The following is a 20,398-nucleotide window of genomic DNA, read 5'->3' on the forward strand; positions in this document are numbered from 1 at the left end:
AGAGTAACTTCTTAAAGGAGATGGAGTTTCGTCTGGAGTAAGAAAAATATTTGAACCTAAACGGAAGTGGGAGTTTCACAACATTACAAAGAACCAAATGCCACTGAATTGAACACTTTAAAATGATGGATTATATGCTCTATGATTTTTACTTCAATTAAAAAAATATTCCACATGACTCACAAAGTGACATTGGATGTTTTGGGGTTTACCCTTCTATGGGGTTGTTTGTTTGTTTTTTCCCCCTGTCTGCTTATTCTAGTACAAAATTTTGAGGAGTGAGAAACCTCATTGGACTGAAATGAGTAGCAGGAAAATAGAGCAGTAAGAGAAAAGCATGGTGGGCACAAGGTGGGAGGGGGCGGGGATGGAGCAGATTCAACAGCATACATCGTCCGGGCCTGAGCTCAGAGGTTGACGAAGTGACCCCAGTGCTGATCAGTGGTTCTCAAAACGTGGCCTGTGGGTGCCTTCAACGGCAAGAAAGAAACAATACCAACTTGTTCTTACTAATGAGGAAAAAGAAAGGGAGGCACATGATCAAAGGTAGAGGGGACAAGATGGTAATAATGGTAACAGAAGGAAAGTCATTGCAATGGCGGAGGTCATAGAGGATTTGTTCTGAGGAACCTAGCGCGTATCAACCCCCCTCTGCCTGTCAGTGTGTTGTACTGTGGTAGCTTGGATGATGTTACAGTGCTAAAAATGACGCCATCCGTGTTTCAAATACCAGTAGGGTCAGCCATGGTAGTTGGGTTTCAGTGGAGCTAAGACAAAATTGAAAGAAAGGCTTGAAAATTAACCAGTGAAAACTCACTGCATGACTACAGAATACCAACATAGTGCTGAGGTATTGAAAATTCACAGTAGCCACTACGATGGGTTTTAGGATACCTACTATTGTGAACATGGTACAGGACCAGGCAATTTTCATTCTATTATATATGGGGTTGCCATGAATTGGACCCAAGTCAATAACAACTAAGAATAATGGAGCATATCAAGAAACTCAAGTTCAGGAAAGAAAGGTGGAGCTCTGTAGTTGTTACATCATTTCATGTCAACTTGAAGATATATAAAAGTGTAGGAGTGGTCAATCAGGTCGCAGCCTGATGGTGCCTTCTTGGGGGTGTGTCCCTGGGGAACCTCCCCTTCTCTCTCTGCCTTCATCTTCTTGTTGGCTCCCCCCTTTGGCTTCCAGAGCCACCACTATTGGATCCACACACCTTTGCACCCACCAGCCTGTGATCGTCTTGCATTCTGCATCATTGTATGTGGCCGTGAGTCTGAAGAGGGATTTATGGACTAATATCTGACTTATAGATTTGAGTCGACCTTGGCTGGAATGCTTCCTTGATGCACAATTACTTCTTGATATAAAGCTCTTTCTTACCCATATATGAGTGTCGCCGGGTTTGTTTCTCTCGTCCACCCAGCCTAACACGAGCTGTTTAAAGGATATGGAGTGGGCAGCCAAAGGAGACTTGATGCAACACATTTCAGGGACACATGGTTTCCAGGCCAGAGAAAAGGACTGGAAACTGAAGTGGGAAGCCTTATCCCTTTCCCACAGGCTTCCTTGCACTGCACACCCTCTGTATGCTGGCCCCACCCCTATCCTGAAAACTGGCTTTTTAGATACTCAATTTATGTGGTAGAAAACAATTATCTTATAATTCCCAAGCCTTGTTCATATAACACCTCTTATTCTGAGTACAGCCCAGAATCAAGTGGAACCTTTTAATACCAATTTCCAATTCCCATAAGAGAATCTGATTGATCCAAGTTGATCATTAGATAGTAGTCTAATGACACCCAATCAAGTGGTCAGGTGTCCAGTTGTAGAATATAAGTTAGGTGAAAAACTCACATTTATAGGTAATATGGGACAGTTAAGTGATCATGGGAGCTGGAAAAACTCCCCAAAAATATACTCTAGAATCCAAAAATGTCTTCCACAAAACACAAAGTTTAGTCTCTTTGGGTATAATCAGCTTGTTTCTGTTTTATTTTGATTTATTTTCAGTCAATAATTTTGGAGTTGACTGAAAGTCAACATTTTAGGGTTCATTTATCCAAAGTATCAAGTGACATTCTTTTGAGGGATATGAATTTTTTTGTTCTTTATCTAACAGTTTTACTTACATATAATTCACATACCTTACAATTCATTCTGTCAATTATATTAAGCAGAGTGGCGCAGTCATCGCCACAATCAATTTAAGAACATGTCTTCTTTCTTGGCCTCATTGTTAGCTTCCCATTTCTCCACAACCACCCTTGCCATTCCCCTAGGAAAACTATTCATCTTCACTATCTCTATAGGTTTATCTATCTTGAATTTCATATCCAGAAAAACATACAAATATAAACAAAACAAAATGATTTAAAAAAAGAGACAAACGTCAATGGAAAAAAGAGCAGACGCTGCGGGGGACAGCACTGGAGATACAGTGTGGGGATAGTGGATGGTCTGCTCTCATCACGCTGCGGCGAGGCACTGAGGCATGCAGCAGAGCAGCTGGGGAGCAGACTGATGAAACCCCCGGTGAATACCAACAATAGACTTGGGAGGCAGAGTATGGCACCCCAACAGCCTCGACTGGAAAACACTCGTAAAGACCAACAAGCAGACCTTGAACTAGATATTGGCTTTTCCATTTTTGTCAGTGGCTTTCTTTTTGGTATTGTTTTTTTGTTCTTGCTTTCAGGTGTTGTTGTTATTGTTTTGTTGGTTTTGACTTCCTTTGTTGATTTATTTGACTTTGCCTGGATTTTGCACTTATTAATGTATCTGTATGGCTCTCTAGGTAAGATAGGTGGGACAAATAATTCCGAGATGAAAAGAATGGGACCAATGGTTCTGGGGGAATATGGGAGAAGGGGGGATGGGAGAAAGGAAGGGTGGGGGAGGGATGGAACCAACCAAGGGACACAGGAACAACAAGTGATCTAAAATCAATGTAAGAAAGGTCATAGGGTGCCTAGTGGGGCTCAATCAAGGGCAATGTAGGAGCGAGGAATTACTAAACCGGAATGAAGGCCGAACATGATGGTGGAACAATAGGGAAGTAAAAAGGAAATAGAGGAAATAACCAAGAGGCAAAGGACATTTATAAAGGCCAAAGTACAGGCATATACATATGTATGTGTGTGTATGTATAATGAGAGGGGAATAGAACTGTGTACTCATCTCTATATGTTAAGAATTAAGGTTGCAGATGGACATTGGGCCTCAACTCAAGTATTCCCTCAACACAAAAACACTTTGTTCTAACAATCCTGCATTCTGTGATGCTCACCTTCCCGACACAATCGCTGGACACAAAATGGGTACATAAGCGAATGTGATAAAGAAAGCTGATGGTGCCTGGCTATTGAAAGATATAGCATCTGGTATCTTAAAGGCTTGAAGATAAACAAGTGGCCATCTAGCTCCAATGCAAAAAAGTCCACATGGAAGAAACACACCAGCCTGTGTGATCATGAGGTATTGATGGGATCAGGTATCAGGCATCTAAGACCCAAAATAAAACCAGACCCAAGGTGAATGGGGTGGGGGGAATAAAGTGGAGACCCAATGTCCATCTCTAGACAAGTGGACATCCCTTCACAGAGGGTTCACAGGGAAGAGATGAGGCAGTCAGGGTGCAATGTAGCCCTGATGAAACACACAACTTTTCTCAAGCTCTTTGGTGCTTCCTTCACCCCACTATCATGAACTCACTTCTACCTTACAAATCGGATTAGACCAGAGCGTGTACACTGCTACAGATAAGAGCCCACAGCACAGGGAATCCAGGATAGACAAACCCCTCGGGGCTAAAAAGGAGAGTAGAGATACCAGAAGAATTAGGGGAGGATGGGGGGAGAAAGAGGGAATTGATCACAAGGATCAATCTATAACCCCCTCCCAGGGGGGATGAACAACAGAAAAGTGGGTGAGGGACGATGAAGGACAATGTAAGATATGGGAAAAATAATCTATAACTTATCAAGGGTTCATGAGGGAGGGCGGGTGGGAAACGGAGGGGGGAGAAATGGGGAACTGATATCAGGGGCTCAAGTGGGAAGAGAATGCTTTGGAAATGATGACGACGGCATATGTGCAAATGTGCTTGACACACTGGAGGAAAGTATAGATTATGATGAGATGTAAGAGCCCCCAAGAAAAGTATTTTTTTTTAAAAAAGAAAAGAAAAAATATTTTAAAATGGGAACAAGTTTAACATGGGTCAAAGGAGATCAAATGACAAGGCTTTATAATTTTAACCTAACTACATCTGCAGTAATCCACTTTACGATGCGCTCTGTCTGAGAGCAAGAGTCCTCCGATTGCTCACATCCCTGGGCTATGATCAGAGGGTGTTCACTAGGGGCCTCGTCCACGTGAGGACCCTGTACACTGACTAGGGGCTTTTGCTGTCATCCCTGCCTTTCTGCAAACCAGATTTCAGGATTGAAGCTCTACTACCATTCCCTCATCCTCATTTGGAGTTTTATTGTTTTAAATCTTTGGATCACACAAGCTGTTGTGTTTCTTCCATATAGACTTTTTGAGTTTTCTAAGTAAAAAAAGAAGGAATATAAACATTTGGTTGTCCCTGTGTAAGCCCAGACATGGACACAAATGTTTTAAACCTGCCATCCTCCTGCCACCCCACAGAAAGAACAAAGTCAGCCACATTGCATGTTCTTTCAGGAGAATAAGAGAAATGTTTACTTTAAAAAGAAAGAAGATGATTTGGATTAGGCCTAGGAAAGTTATTATAGGTGTTTACACTTATATATGATTCCTTGCTACAAGGCCCAACACATTTCTAAATATTGTTCTGATTAAATTACACCCCTGTAGATTTTCCCTCTCTATATATTATTTCTAGCTTCTCCTATGAAGAATCACAGTGCTCCTATGAGAGGCGGAATCAAAGTTCAGTACTGCTCATGGCCCCTTCCCACCCACCCACCAGGACCTTCTTGTAAATGTGGGCGAGGTAATGAGGCAGGAAATCATCTGGCAGCAAAAAAGAGGCTGGACCCAAAGACCATGCTGAAATGAGTTGAGAGTATTAGACTCCATTCTGGGGATTTACCTTTCTTTAGAATAGCTGCTATATTCGACTGCCTGAGAGATCCTAATAGCCTTTGTTTTGCCCATTTCCCTGCAGGCTTAGTGCAGATATGAATGCTGATGTGGTGTGTCATACTCTGGCATTTTGTAAACAGAACGCAGGACAGCCATCATGTCATCTCTACGCCCTTCCCAAGGTGAGTGGTTTTTGCTCTGATGGTCCGACGCCCACAACGTGTAAAAAGATGCTCTTTTAGTAGTTTGGTGACACGGCGAGGCAAGGTGATATTTTCCATTTCACAGCATTAAATATTATTCCTTATTATTCCTGCATTTAAACCAAGATTTCTCCTTTCTGCCAAAGAATGCTTTTATGGTTCAAATTTTGTGGACTGTGTGATCTGGAGGTAGTCTAGAAGCAGTTGGGAAATCTAACTGCCAAGGAGAAACAGAGGAGCAGACTTCTGCTCGAACCATTTACAATTCAGACAGGTTACATGTACAGACTTTCCAAGCAAAATGTTCAATAATACAACGACATCATTGTTGTGGCACAAGTAAAATTTTGCGTGAGATCATCCAGCAACAATTGCAGCAGAAACATTGACAGGGAACAGCCAGAAGTTCAGGCTGGATTCAGAAGAGGGCATGGAACAAGGGATATCCTTGCTGATGTCAGATGAAACTTGGCTCAAAGCAGAAAAGGCCAAAAAACATGTTTACTTGTGTTTCATTGACTATGCAAAGGCATTCGACTGCATGGACCATAGTAAACTGTGGATAACCTTGAGAAGAAAGGGGGTTCAGGACACTTCATTGTGCTCATTCAGAGCTTGTATATGGATCAAGGAGTAGTTGTGCGAACAGAGCAAGGGCATACTGCATGGTTTAAAATCAAGAAAGGTGTGTGTCAGGGTTGTATCCTCTCACCATTATTGGTCAATCTGTATGCTGACCAGATCATCAAAGAAGCTGGAACGTATGAAGAAGACTGTGGTAAGAGGATTGGAGGAAGGCTTAAGAATATAGCCTGCGATATGCAAATGACACAACCTTGCTTTCTGAAAGTGAGGAGGACTTGAAGCACTTGCTGATGAAGATCGAGGATTGTAGCCTTCAGTGTGGATGACAGCTCAACGTAAAGAAGACCAAAATCCTCACAATTGGACCAATAAGTAACATCATGATAAATGGAGAAAAGTTTGAAGTTGTCGGGGATTTTATCTTACTTGGATCCACAATCAATACACGTGGAAGCAACAGTCAAGAGATCAAAAGATGTATTGCATTAGGTTTGTATCTTCTGCACAAGACCTCTTTAGAGAATTGAAGAACAAGGATGTTACTTTGAGAATTGAGGTGCACCTGACCCTAACCATGCACCAAATGCACGTGCAGGTTAGACACCGACTAGGAAGGCCGTAGCAGAAGAAATTCATTTGGTTTGTAAGGTGGGGAAGAATTTTGGAAGCTCCAAGGACTGCTGAAAGGACAAGCCAATCTGTGTTGGAAGAAGTAAGGCCAGAGAGCATGTGGGAGGCAAGGACGGCAAGGCTTTGCCTTACATTCTATGGGCATATTGTCAGCAGAGATCCGGCCCTGGAGAAGGACATCATGTTTGATCAAGTGGGGGGTGGCAAAGAGAGGAGGGCCCTGGAGGAGAAGAATTGACACAGTGACCGTATCAAGGGGCTCCGGCAAAGGAACAATTATGAGGATGGTGCAGGACCACTGTAAGGTTTCCTTCTGTCATGCATCAGGTTGCTGTGGATGGCAGCTAACAACAACATTGAGCAGCCCTGGTGATGTGGTGGGCTATGCATTGGACTGCTAACCACAAAGTCAGCAGTTCAAAACCACCAGTTACGCCACGGGAGAAAGATAAGGATGTACTAATAATACCCGTCTCTTAGGCTGGTTATGGGAGTGGATGTGCTAATACATCTAAAATGCTATGTCATACAGTGGTAGGTAGCACAATACATGTTGCCTACACATTTTAACAAAAATTATTATAACTATAATAATTTCAATATTGTTATTCTTCAGAGATAATTGTTCAGAATACACTGTCTGCACTGTATCATATTGGGTGGTTTTTCATTGAATTTCAGCCAAATAAAGGACTACAAATGTTGACAAAATTCCTTACCCACATTCTGGATGAAAATGCAACGTCAAATCCAGTTAGGCCTCACAATATTGATTTTCAGAATATTCCTATTTAAAAAAGAAAAGAAAAAATTCCTCTGCTTCTTTCTCAGGCTATAGTTTTTCTAATATATATATATATATTTCACTTTTATTTATAGTTTCTTTTTTATTAGCATTGCAATAAATAAAGTCATTCTGAAAACGCTGTAGCCTAACCTACAAACATCAGTTTGCTGACCGACAATATTAGCTGTAATAAACCTGTCCCCTGGAGCAGGAAGAGAGATACAAATGCTTGAGGTTCACATGTATTTCATGCTTCTGTGCTCCGGCTAGATGCCAACTGAGTTTCCTTTCATTCTGCTTGAGAAGCTGTGGGCTCCACTGCTTTCTGGAGGGGTGGCTCATTTTAATTAGTTTTTCAATTTTTGCTCAAAAGAACATGTGATATTGTATCATATCATTCACTGTTTGGTATCATTAGGAGAAAATGTGTCTGTGGGTGAAGGCAATTCGTAGTAGTTTTTGGATGTCTATATAGACGGTGGTAGTTACAAAATCTGTTATCAATTTGATACTTATAAGTGAATGGGGTGGAGTTTAGCCTGTCACTCAGGTCGCACCTTGATGACCTCATTTGGAGGTGCGAAGGAGATAAATAGCTCGCTGGATGCGGGACACACGCTCACTTCCTGGGAGACATTGCAGCTGACCAAACACATGAAACTACTCCAGTGCCCTGAACTGGAGGAGCCACATAGAGCTCCCTGTCAGCACTGAGATTCTTATACCGCCACTGGATCCACAAGACTTTCCACCCACTGACCTGTGATCTTCCTGCATTCAGCATCATTGCACGTGTTTTGTGAGTCTGAAGAGCACTTTATAGATTGGTATCACACATATGAGCTAATATCAGACTTAGGGATTTGATCTGGACTGGGCTGGGATGTTTTCTCAATGTTCAGCTGCTCTTGTATAGAAAGCTCTTTCTTATACACATATGAGTGTCTATGAATTTGTTTCTCTAGTCTACCCAGACTAACACATAGACTTAAATAATATCATGCTACAGGTACATTATGATGGACTTAAATGTGCTGGGGATTAGAAGGATGATGCAAGACTTGCCAATATTTGGTTCTGTTGTGTGTAGGTTGCTATGAGTTAGAATCGATGCAAATGCATATATTTATCATCTGTATCATGCTCATGGTTTTGCGCAGTCACAAAGTGTTCAATTTTAAAGTGTTCTATTCAAAATGACATTATATACTGTTCTTTATTCTTGTGTTCTATGAAGACTATGCTAGAAATTGCTGCATTGCCTTGACTCCCCACCGCAATTCCACTTGACTCCCCACCGCAACTCCCCATCTCTGGGTTCATTCAACCATTCCCTTTTGCTATGGAGGTAACCAAAGGACTTCATCCCAGGAATGTTCAACTTCCACCCCTGACAAGCATTCTGAGCTACTGGACAGCTGGAAACTGCCTCCTGTTCAAAGCCTTTTCTATTTTCATGGCCTCGGATCTGGGCTTCACCCTCACCTCTAATCCCCTCACCAGTCTCCTCTCTCCCACTGACCCAGAAAAGCTGCCCAGTCAGGGCAGTTTCCCTCTCCTCTGCCTTCCAGATGTCCTTTAATATTAATCAATGACCCTTCTTGGCCTGTACTGTGTGCCAGCTAGGCTACGAGGCTTGTACATCATTCTGGTTAGTTGCCCAAACAACTTCATTATGCAGTATTATCACTATATTTGTATTTTTTTGTTACAGTTTTGTTGACATAAAATTTACATATCATACAATTCAATATTTCAGTCATATAAAAACAGTTGCCCAGCCAATAATACAAATAATTTCAGAATATTCTTCTTTCTCTAGTAGTTATTGTTAGTTCCCCATTTCCCCTTCAATCTCCCCTGCCCTGCCCCTAGGAAACTATTAATCCTACCGTTTTATTATTAAATTAGTAGTTTTCCTATGAGCGTCACAGTTTTACTGTGATTCTACGGATTTAATATACAGAAAGAATTAACAACCACAACAAGAAAGTTAAAACCTGAACAATTACAAAATGAAACTGAAAAACCTCAATTGATAGGAAAGCAGAAAATATTAAAGAACAAATTTATAGAAAAAAATAAATAGAAGAGATTTAAAATAAGTCAAAAGGTAGAACAAATGATAGGGTGCTAAATTTTAACCTGATTGCATCTGAATTCAGCCACTTCCCAGCACGCTCTGTCCGAGAGCCAAGCTGTTCACATGCCTGGTCAGTGCTCAGAGGGTTCATCAGAGGCTGACTCCAATGGGACCCTGCAAATGGACTTTGGGCTTTCACGGTAACCCATTGCCTTCTGCAAAGCGGGTGCTTTGAATTTAAGCTCTAGTGCTGTTCCCTTCTATGGCTGTATGTTTTATTATTTAGGATCCTCGGGTCACACTGGCTGGTATGCTTCTTCTACGTGGATTTAGCTGGCGCCACCCTTAAATGGCTACTTGTTCCAGGACAAGCCTTTAAAACCCAGATGCTATCCTTTGTGATCACTGAGACCTTCTGGTTTTTCACTTTGCTCTCGCACCTATGTCTCCAGTGCTCTTTTCATGAGAGCAAATCAGCATATAACGCCTTTTCTGGTTTTTCCCATGGCATAAAGATCACTCCTAAAATGAGCGTGTGAGTCAATAACTTTTATGTACATAGATGTAGCTGTGGAGATTTTCAGCCCCTGAGAAGGCATCCTTTAGATCCTCCTGGTCTGTACAGCTACCAAGGTAACCGCTATTCTGAAATTTATCACCATAGATTACTTGAATTTATACTTTAAAAGCCTCTGCTTGAGCTCTATATGTGACGGAGCTTGTGATGGGCTTCTTTTGCCCGTGGGAACCATCCCTATTCCCACGGGTAGCAGTTCCATTGCAACCAGCAGCCACATAATCACCTTCCAATGCAACTTCTGCAGAAGCTTCCCAATCCATGCCAATAAAGCTACCCAGACTCTCTTGTCAGAAAATGCTCTACATTGCTACCAGACATACCTTCCGAGAGGACAAATATGGCCCTGCCATTACACCCCCATCCCTTATCCCTGGAAAACACATTTGCCTCCTTCCTTCCATGGGGCAAGATCCTCCTCATCCTTCAGACAAAGGTTATATGTCTCTCCTTTAGGGAGTGCATATTTGATCCCTATAGATACCCCTCTTCCCCTATGGAACTTGCCTTGCTTTACATGCTATCACTTCCTGTATGAGTGGATGTCTGTCTCTCCCACGAAACTGTCACCTCCAGGAGATGTTCCACTGTATGTCTGATGGCTAGGGCGACAGCCTACACATTACAAACAAAGCACGTGTTGCGTGAGTGAGGGAATGCTGACATACACTCTTACTAGTCTTATTTTTGGACGAGATCATAGTATTGCCTTCAATCAGTGACCTCCAAAGAATGGACTTGTGATTCAGCTATCGAGTTTTCATCTTCCAGGCTGGAGTGCTGTGTTTAATCCCCCTCCGATGCGCCTCCTGTGCAGCCACTAATCACCTGTCACGAGAGCAGCGGTTCTCAACCTGTGGGTCGCCACCCCTGACCCTTTCACAGGGCTCTCCCAATTCATAACAGTAGCAAAATTACAGAGATGAAGTGGCAATGAAAATAATTTTATGGTTGGGGGTCACCACCACGTGAGGAACTGTATGAAAGGGCCGCGGCCTGAGGAAGGTGGCGAGCCACTGCCCTAGAGGCTTGCTGGTTTTCTAGGTGCCGAACAGATTTTATATATAAATATCATTTTATTGGGGGCTCTTACAGCTCTTATAACAATTCATACATGAACTTTATCAAGCACATTTGTACATATGGTTGCCATCATCATTTTCAAAACATTTTCTTTCTACTTGAGTCCTTGGTACCAGCTCTTCTTTTTTCCCTCCCTCCCCCACCATCATGAACCCTTGATAAATTATAAATTATTACTGTTTTCATTCTTACACCATCTGCTGTCTCCCTTCACCACATTTCTGTTATTTGTCCCCCTGGGTGGTGGTTGGGGGAGGTTATACCTTGGTCCTTGCAATCGATTCCCACTTTATTCCCCTTCTCCCACCTTCTCCCTACCCTCATGATATTGCTAGTCCCATTATTGTTCCTGGCTGGAGGGTAGCAGGGTATCTGTCCTGGATTCTGCATGTGGAGAGCTCTTTTTTTTCATCATTTTACTAGGGGCTCATACAACTCTTATCACAATCTATACATACATCAATTGTGTAAAGCACATTTGTACATTCATTGCCCTCATCATTCTCAAAACATTTGCTTTCCACCCAAGCCTCTGGCATCAGGTCCTCATTTTTCCCCTCCCTCCCCGCTCCCCGCCTCCTTCATGAACCATTGATAATTTATAAATGATTATTTTGTCATATATTGCCCTGTTCTACATGTCCCTTCACCCACTTTTCTGTTGTCTGTCCCCCAGGGAGGAGGTCACATGTAGATGCTTGTAATCGGTTCCTCCTTTCCAACCCACCCTCCCTCTTTGTTCCCAGTATCGCCACTCACACCACTGGTCCTGAAGGGATAATCAGCCCTGGATTCCCTGTGTTTCTAGTTCCTATTTGTACCAGCATACAACTTCTGGTCTAGCCATGCTTGCAAGGTAGAATTGGGATCGTGATAGTGGCGGGGTGGAGGGGGGGGCGGATGGAGGAAGCATTTAGGAACTAGAGGAAAGTTGTATTTTTCAACATTTCCACATCGCATCCTGTCTGGCTCATCTCCTCCCCAAGACCCCTCTGCAAGGGGATCTCCAGTGGCCTACAAATGGTAATATTTTTTGTTATGATGATGCCTGATACCTGATCCCTTCAATACCTCATGATCGCACAGGCTGGTGTGCTTCTTCCATGTGGGCTCTGTTGCTTCTGAGCTAGATGGCCACTTGTTTACCTTCAAGCCTTTAAGACCCCAGATACTATAGCTTTTGATAGCCGGGCACCATCATCTTTCTTCTCCGCATTTTCTTATTCACCTGCTTTGTCTTCAGTGGTTGTGTTGGGAAGGGGAGCATCATAGAATGCCAATTTAATAGAAAAAAAGTATTTTTGCATTAATGGAGTACTTGAGTGTAGGCCCAATGTTGTTCTGCTACCTTAATACTAAACCTATAAATATAGGCACATAGATCTATTTCCCCATCCTCATATATGATTATATTTGCATATATACACGTCTTTATCTAGACATCTAGAAATGCCCTTTGCCTCCAAGCTCTTTCCTTTATTTCCCTTGACTTTCCTCCTGTCCCAGTATCATGCTCAGTCCCCTCCAGGATTTCAGCAATTCCTCTTTGTTACATTACCCTTGATCATTCCCAGACTGTGATGTACTAATAATAAAGGTCTGGTGATAAATTTGTAACAGTCAGCGTGATGAAACCTTCTGGAAAACCATGATCCGATCCACAGTCAATCTTGGATGGTGTCCAGTAGGACGGTGCTTCTTTCCATTGCACACAGCATTGCTCTGCGTCAGAGCTGGGTCAACGGCAGCTAACAGGAACATGCTCTAGACATGGCTCACACCAGTCAGTACACATTTTTGCCTAGCATTTTATGATCGTCCAACATCTTTCCATATTTACCTCGTACCATTGTTGTTTTGTGCCTTATGCGACAATCCAACAATGATTCGTTCTCTCCTGAGCCCACACAACTCTGAACAATTGGTTGTTAATTCCTCCCTCCTCCCAGAATCCTCTACTTGATATCATACCCAACCTTGAAGCCCATTTCAGCCTGTACTTTCTCTGTGAAATAATTACAATCTCTGTGAAATAATTCCTAATTCTTTCCCCAAATGTTGTTGCTTTAAGTGCTGTCAAGTTGTTTCTGACTCTGTGCACAACAGAACAAAGGGTTGCCTGCTCTTGTGCCATCTACACTCTCGTTGCTCTGCCTGAGCTCATGAGGCAGCCACGGTGTCAATCATCTTGTTGAGCATCGTCCTCTTTCTTGCTGACCCTCTACTTAGCCAGACACCGGTCCTTTTGCTGACCCTTTGTTGGCCAGGCATGATATCCCTCCTGACAAAGTCTCACCATCCTCGCTTCTAAGGTGGATTGTGGTTGTGTTCTTCCAACACAGATTAGTTAGCTCCTCCGACAGTCTGCGGTATACTCACTATTCTTGGCCAACACTATCATTCAAATGCACCGGTCTTCTCCAGACTTCCTGATTCAGTGCTCAGCTTCTGAGCATAAGAGATGAGTAAAGCACACCACGGTCAGCCCTAGTCCGCAAAGGGACAATGTCGCTCAATAGGCACGGTTCTAAACACTTCGTAGGTAGTAGTTCATTGAATTTCATAAAATAAGTATTGCTATTGTCCAGATGGGAATTGAATTGAAGACCAAAGAAGAATCCATGCATCTGAATGTGGTGCTGGCAAAGAATATTGGAAGTACCATGGACTGCAATCAGCCTTCTTGGAAGCAGTGCAGCCAGAGTGCTCCTTGGAAGCAAGGATGGCGAGACTTTGTTTCATGTGTTTGGACCAGCTGTCAGGATAGCCCAGTCCCTGGAGAAGGACATTTTCAGGGTAAAGTCGAGGGGCATGGAAAAGAGGAAGAGCATCCTCAGGATGAATTGACATAGTGGCTGCCATGATGGGTTCAAACTTATCAGCAATTGTGAAGGGGGCACAGGACTAAGCCGTGTTTCACTCTGTTGGATATAAGGTTGCTATGAGTCCCAACTAACTCCATGACATCTCATGATAGCAACCCTGTCCATATTTTAGGAACGAGACAACAGAAGCATAAGGATCTTAAGTTATGTGGTTTTTCTCTCTAGCATATAAGCATATGGGGGCAGCAAGTCTGCTCACCTTGTTCCCTTCTCTGATGACAAGAATATTCTGACTTGATACATGGCTAATAATGGAAAGTCAAACTCACTGCCATCAAGTCAATGCTGACTTGTAGCAACCCTATATGACAGGGTAGAACTGCCCCCCTTCAGTTTCCAAGGCTATATGTGTTTAGGAAATCTCTGTCTCCTCCCAAGGAGAGTCTGAAGGTTTAAAACTGCCAACCTTGCTGATCGCAGCCCAACATGGAACCATTACACTACCAGGGCTCCCTGAAATAATAATACCCAACATTTATTGATAGCACGGCAATTTATCTATACAAACTCATTTAACTTGGCAAACAGTGCTGTGAGGTATAGATCTCTTTTGTAGTAAAGGAGGTGAGACTAAGAGGTTTTGTAATTTTCCATGGTAGCCCAGCTAGGAAACAAGAGGATTCTGTACAGAGCATGTTTGTTTTTAATCCCGAATTCGTATCCATTAAGTTCTACGCCTCATCAATACTCCTCAGGCTTTGATGGGAGCACAGTTCCTGGCCCAGTGAATTCTGCACAAGTGAAACTCTTGCACTCTCTCTGTGCCCTGCTTGTCATGTATTTTGGATTTTCGGAAAATATAACTATTTCAAAGCACAACACGTCCCCAGTATGCAGCTAATCTCCAAGTGCTATGTCTGTTGTTGAGATGGTGGGGGATGAAGGAGAACTCTCAGCACCAGGTAGTTCAGAGGGCACCAGTAGTTCATAGGGCAGAAACATGTAGGATAGAGCAACAAGAGTTTTGGCCTCAAGAGGGACCAAGAACCAGGAGGTGGAATTGCCTTGGGGGGGGGGGGGTCTCCATGAACCCCTGTAGATCACCTGCAGCACAGTAAAGTTCCAGGTCTACTAGTAGCTTATCTTGTGACTGTCTCCCTGTTCTAAAAGCTCCATCTATAATTAATGGAAGCATAAAACATAGTCCACAATATTTGCTTCATAACGAAACAATGGAAGGAAGATAGAGAACAAGGAAAAAAGGGAGGAAGAAAGGAAGGAAAGAGAAAGATGGAGAGGAAAGGCAAGTCCCAACCTGCAATGTAATAACTAACTAGGTGAGTGTCCATTACCTAGATTAGGGGCATTATTCAAGTCATGTCTCCCCATAAAATGTGGCCGTGACTGCTGGTGTGCGGTGCTGGTGGTGGTGGATGTGTGGGTGTGTGGATGTGTGAAAGATTCATTCTGACAGCTCAGCTCTCAAGCTGTGTGCCCTGTGGCAATTTAAGCCTCTCTCTTTGGAATCACCGCACTACAGTGGATGCTCTGGAAGCAGCCCAGAGCCTTCCCCACTTTACGATACTCCCTCCTGGGTCATCCAACGCTGCGGTCTCCAGGCAGATACTGGGAATCCCCTTCCTCCCCGCAGCTGTGCTGGGGGGACACGCTACATTTGCAAACATCTCAAAGGCATCCTCAGAGCTTACTTCACACCCCTTTAGTCTGCGCTAAAGAGAATTATCCTCAGACTGTGTGCCCTGCTTGGGAGCTCTCCTCATTTCCTTAGGGCCAACCCACTTAAACGCTTGGAAGGAGGCCTGCTCTCTTGGAAAAGCAGGCAGATCTTGCAGAAGCTGTACCCACAGCCCATGATTGACTCGGGTTCTCCGGTCATCACAAGCATACGATGTGAGTGTGCCCTAAATTCACCCTCTTTCTTTACAAAGAAGTGACACTTGACAAACTCTTCTTGTTCAACTGAAAAATGAACACCCTGACAAAAGGAATTTGCTTCTGAATATAATTAGAGGCTGTGTTAGACTGGGTTGACTAGGGAAGCAAATCTAGTAACACTCATACATGTATGTGTAAGAGAGAGCTATATAGCATGGAGTAATTATATACCAAATAAACATCCGTCCCAGCCAGGTCCAGATCAAGCCCATACATCCTATAGGAGTCCATAAATCCCTTTCCAGACTCCTGCAGCCACATGCCATGATGCAAAATACAGGAAGATCAGAGGTTGGTAGGTGCAGAGTTATGTGGACTCAATGGTGGTGGCTGCATCACAGGGCTCTGGCAGATCTCAGTGTGGCGTGACAATAAGAAGGTGAAGGCACGGGGTGGGGCCAGGGGGCAGACTCCAGAGAACCAGTTATCTCAGTCGCACCTCCAAAAGAGATCATCAAGCTGCGACCTGATTGACAGGCTAAACTCCACCCATATCTTCTTATGGGTACCATGATGGCATAAAGAATCTTGACTTCCCAGGGAATAAGTAAAATGTCTGGCAATACTCTTATTAATGTATTCATTGTAATAATTTTATTGTGGGCTCGGACAACTCTTATCACAATCCATACATATATCCATGGTGTCACGCACACTTGTGCATTGATTGCCATAATCATTCTCAAACATTTGCTTTCCACTTGAGCCCTTGGTATCAGTTCCTCATTTTTCCCCTCCCTCCCCACTCCCCCCCTCTCTCATGAACTCTTGATAATTTATAGATTATTATTATTTTGTCATATCCTACACCGTCAGACGTCTCCCTTCACCCACTTTTCTGTTGTCCATCCCCCCAGGGGGGAAGCTACATGCAGATCCTTGCAATTGGTTCCCCCTTTCTACCCCACCTTCACTCCACCCTCCAGTATCACCACTCTCAGCACTGGTCCTAAAGAGATTGTCTGTACTGGATTCCCTTTCTTTCCTGTTCCTGTCTGTACCAGGGTATATCCTCTAGTCTAGCCCGGTTTGTAAGGTAGAATTGGGATCGTGATAGTGGAGTGGGGGGAAAGAAGCATTTAGGAATACTAGAGGAAAGATATGTTTTATCGTTGCTACACTGCACCCTGAGTGGCTCATCTCCTCCCCTCAACCCTTCTGTAAGGCGATGTCCAGTTGCCTACAGATGGGTCTTTGGTCTCCACTCTGCACTCCCCCTCATTCACAATGACTTGTTCTTTTGTTCTTTGATTCCTGATACCTGATCCCTTCGACACTTCATGGTCACACAGGCTGATGTGTTTCTCCCATGTGGGCTTTGTCTGACAACACTTTGAATAGAAGGTCTCAGGTAGTGAGAATTAGGAAAAATCACAAATGGGCAGGAAAACGAACACATCCTAAGATTTGTTAATAATTAAAGTTTATTCTCTGCAATCAATATCCTCTTTTCTGTTCGTGATGGCAAATAAAAAACAAAATGAGACTTTCATTGGTAGAATTGTGAATTTTAGTAGAAAAGGGGGAACTGAACATTTGAAGATTGTGAAAATGGCAAATGTTTGGTTGCCAATATGAGGGGCCTTCAAATGTTCAGGGGGAAATTCTATCATCTTTTAATTTCATCTGTCCACAAGAAAGCAAGAAAGAGGCAGAAGGAACAAAGGAAAAGACTATTACAATAATGAGAGGGGTCTATTCTATTTTTAATTAAATACCCCCAAAGAGCCTCAGCACCAAGAATTCTGCCCAAGTCTCCCAACTTTGTCAATCCCAATTAAAGGTATAGTCATTTATTCAGGAAGCCAAATCTCAATCATTTGTTGAGTGATCACTACAAGCCAAATCCTTTCTCCAGGCACCCTGTGTGTTATCCTTTTTAACTCTCCCAAGTCTGCAGGGCTAATAGGATTCCCTTGTTTTATAGATAAGTCTACTGAAAGCCAGATGAACAAGAAACTTGTCTCAAGTCCCTATAGTTTATTCAGAATCATTGTTGGTTTTTTAGTTAATTAATATAAGTTGAATGAATTATGTGGAACAGTTCCAGTTAATAGCAATCTAAAGCATTCACGCGGAAGGGGCGAGCTTGCAAATAAGCGACCGTGAGGGACAAATGCTGCATTAGAGAACACAAGACTAGGATGGGCCTCCACACAGGAGGGGCTAGAAACAGGGGCGGGGTGGCTATTGACTGATCCCTCCCAAAGCAGAACATAGATGCTGAAGACACAGTCTGAAGATACAGTAAGGGTCTCCACATCATATCCTGCTTTCCTCAGCATTTGTGCTTGGACCTTCTGCCTAGAACAACCTCCTGAGGGTCTTTGAATGATTGGCTCCTTCTCCTCTTTAAGGTCTCTGTTTAAATGGACTTTCCTCAGACAGGGCTTTCCGAATCAACCTGTAGGAAGTAGGTCTCCTTTCCACCTCTACCACAGCACTTTGATGATTTTTTTTTCATTGCGCTTGAAGAAAGGGACCATATCTTTCTTACTTACCATCATATTCTCAGGGACTTTCCCATAGAATGTGCTCCTTAAGATTTGTTCACTGAAAGACAAGATGGGAAGAGCAGCCGTAAACCTACGTTTGCTGTCCTCCCTCCCTTGTAAGGGCTGAACTGGAACAGAATGCCCCGAAGAAGTAGTTCTAGATATTTAGCTTATTTTATAACGTGAAGCAGTTTTCAGAAATATATGTGGGTCCTGACCATACGAAGCTTGACTTCGTCCCCTGGGGGTGGGACTCCAAGCATCAACACTTCTGGAACGCTCTTAATGAGCACTGAAGGTTGGGAACTGTTGCCCTGGATCCTTGTTGAAGCTTACAGATGTTTCTTTGTCTGCTATTGATTTCACTTCGTCTTCTGGTAACCTCTCAGACACCCATCCCCCAGGAACATCACCTGTTTCCCCAAACATCCTTGCATTTCTGTTCCTCTTCTGATGGATTCATTCATTTGAATTCTGTTGCTGCTGAATTTCTAGGCTCCATTCCCCCAGGAAAAGGTTTCTTAGAAGGGTTGAGGGGATTGGAGTTTGGGGAACCAATGTATTTGAAGTTCACTTTTTAAATGGATTTTCTCATAGGAGTGTGCTAACTAATTGTGCAAAGTTGCACTGAAATTGTCTACAGTGAAAAAAGAAGATGAGAAAATCTGTAGACCTGCTTGAGCTTCTCTTAGTCTAAAAAGTAAAAATAACTTTCCCAGGATCCTCATTCTTTTTCAGCCACCATCAAATGTTTGCCTGGTTTCTAACTGCGGGACAATTTAACATGATGCTGAAGAGCCCAGGCCTTGAAGTGAGACCACCTGCGCTCCAAACCTGGGTGTACTTCTTACTATCTACCTGGTGGCCTAATCAGGGTGGCCTTGAGTTTCTTCATCCCTGTTGTGTTTGTAGCTGCCATGAAGATGTTCTCACACTCATGGTGACCCTCCTATGCACAATGGAACAAAACATACTCGGCCTTCACCATCCAATGGTCAGCTGTGAATGGAACCATTGTGGTCCACAGGGTTTACATTGACTAATTTTGGGAGGCGATCACTGAAGGTTCTTCCTCATCAATATATAAAGGGGAGCTGATATGAGTACCTCATTTGCCCTGTGAAGGGTAAATGCATTGTCATAGCGTGTGTACTTAATACATGCATGTGGAGTCATTGGGTCATGCAATGGCTTATACTCGCCGCAGCTGACCAAAAAGTTGCTTTGCAAGTCTACCCAGAGGTGCCTTTGAGGAAAGGCCTGGTGATCAACTTCTGAAGAAGCAGCCAATAAAACCTCTGTGGCTCACAGTTCTTCTCTGACATATGTGGCATCACCGTGAACTGTAATCAACTCCAGAGCAACTGGTTTGCATGTATGTAAGAATCAGTAGGTCGGTAGATAGGCAGGCAGACAGTTTTAGAGCAGTGTTTTACGTGTAATAAGTACGAATAAGAGTTGCCTATCATCATCATCCTCCAAACTTCTCAAAAGATTGGAGTTGGTCCTCACCTCCAATTTTCATCTCAACCTGCTGCAGTTGGCGTTTAGGACTCCCACCCTCCCGAGGAGCCTGCCTAACATCCCCTCTGACCATCTAAATGCCAAGGCCAAGGGTATTTCTGGTTATGATCTATGGCATAGGACCCTACTTGCCACGCCCTTCCTGCAATGTCTCTGCCTGTGCCGGGTTCTCTTTGCACCGACTCTTTTGGAGGGGCCACTGTTCCCTTTGTAAGTTTCACTGGCCGCCCAGCGAAGGTTCTCTCTGCACGCTAGCTCTCGGACTCAGGCAGCGTAGTCTGGGGGCTGAGCATGTGAATTTGATGCTGGACTGCCGGAGTAACTGGCCCTGGCTCTCCGCTATACTTGCTGAGTGGCTTGACATATGAGGCTATTGCCTAACTTCCCTATGCTTCGGTTTTGTTTTCTGCTTTTAGTTTTTATATAATGGGTATAATAGCAAATGCTAATGTGAGAACTGAATAAATTAATAGATGTGAAATTCTTAAAATAATAACGGATTTAATAAGCAAGCGTACCAAATGCTTGCTCTTGTTATTAGGGCTCACAAACAAAGCTCAAAAC

The 20,398-nt window shown here is 43.3% G+C and overlaps 1 protein-coding gene across 1 annotated transcript in view; it reads left to right on the plus strand.

The window, feature by feature from the left end:
- AOAH (acyloxyacyl hydrolase) overlaps nucleotides 1-20,398 on the plus strand; it is a 248,111-nt gene that overhangs the window by 71,406 nt on the left and 156,307 nt on the right. Inside the window, exon 4 of the mRNA XM_075557546.1 lies at nucleotides 5,169-5,268. Coding sequence (XP_075413661.1) covers nucleotides 5,169-5,268 — 100 coding nt within the window. The remainder of the gene's footprint in view (nucleotides 1-5,168; nucleotides 5,269-20,398) is intronic.

This window comes from Tenrec ecaudatus, chromosome 9 (genome assembly GCF_050624435.1).
Source record: "Tenrec ecaudatus isolate mTenEca1 chromosome 9, mTenEca1.hap1, whole genome shotgun sequence".
Taxonomy (NCBI): domain Eukaryota; kingdom Metazoa; phylum Chordata; class Mammalia; order Afrosoricida; family Tenrecidae; genus Tenrec; species Tenrec ecaudatus.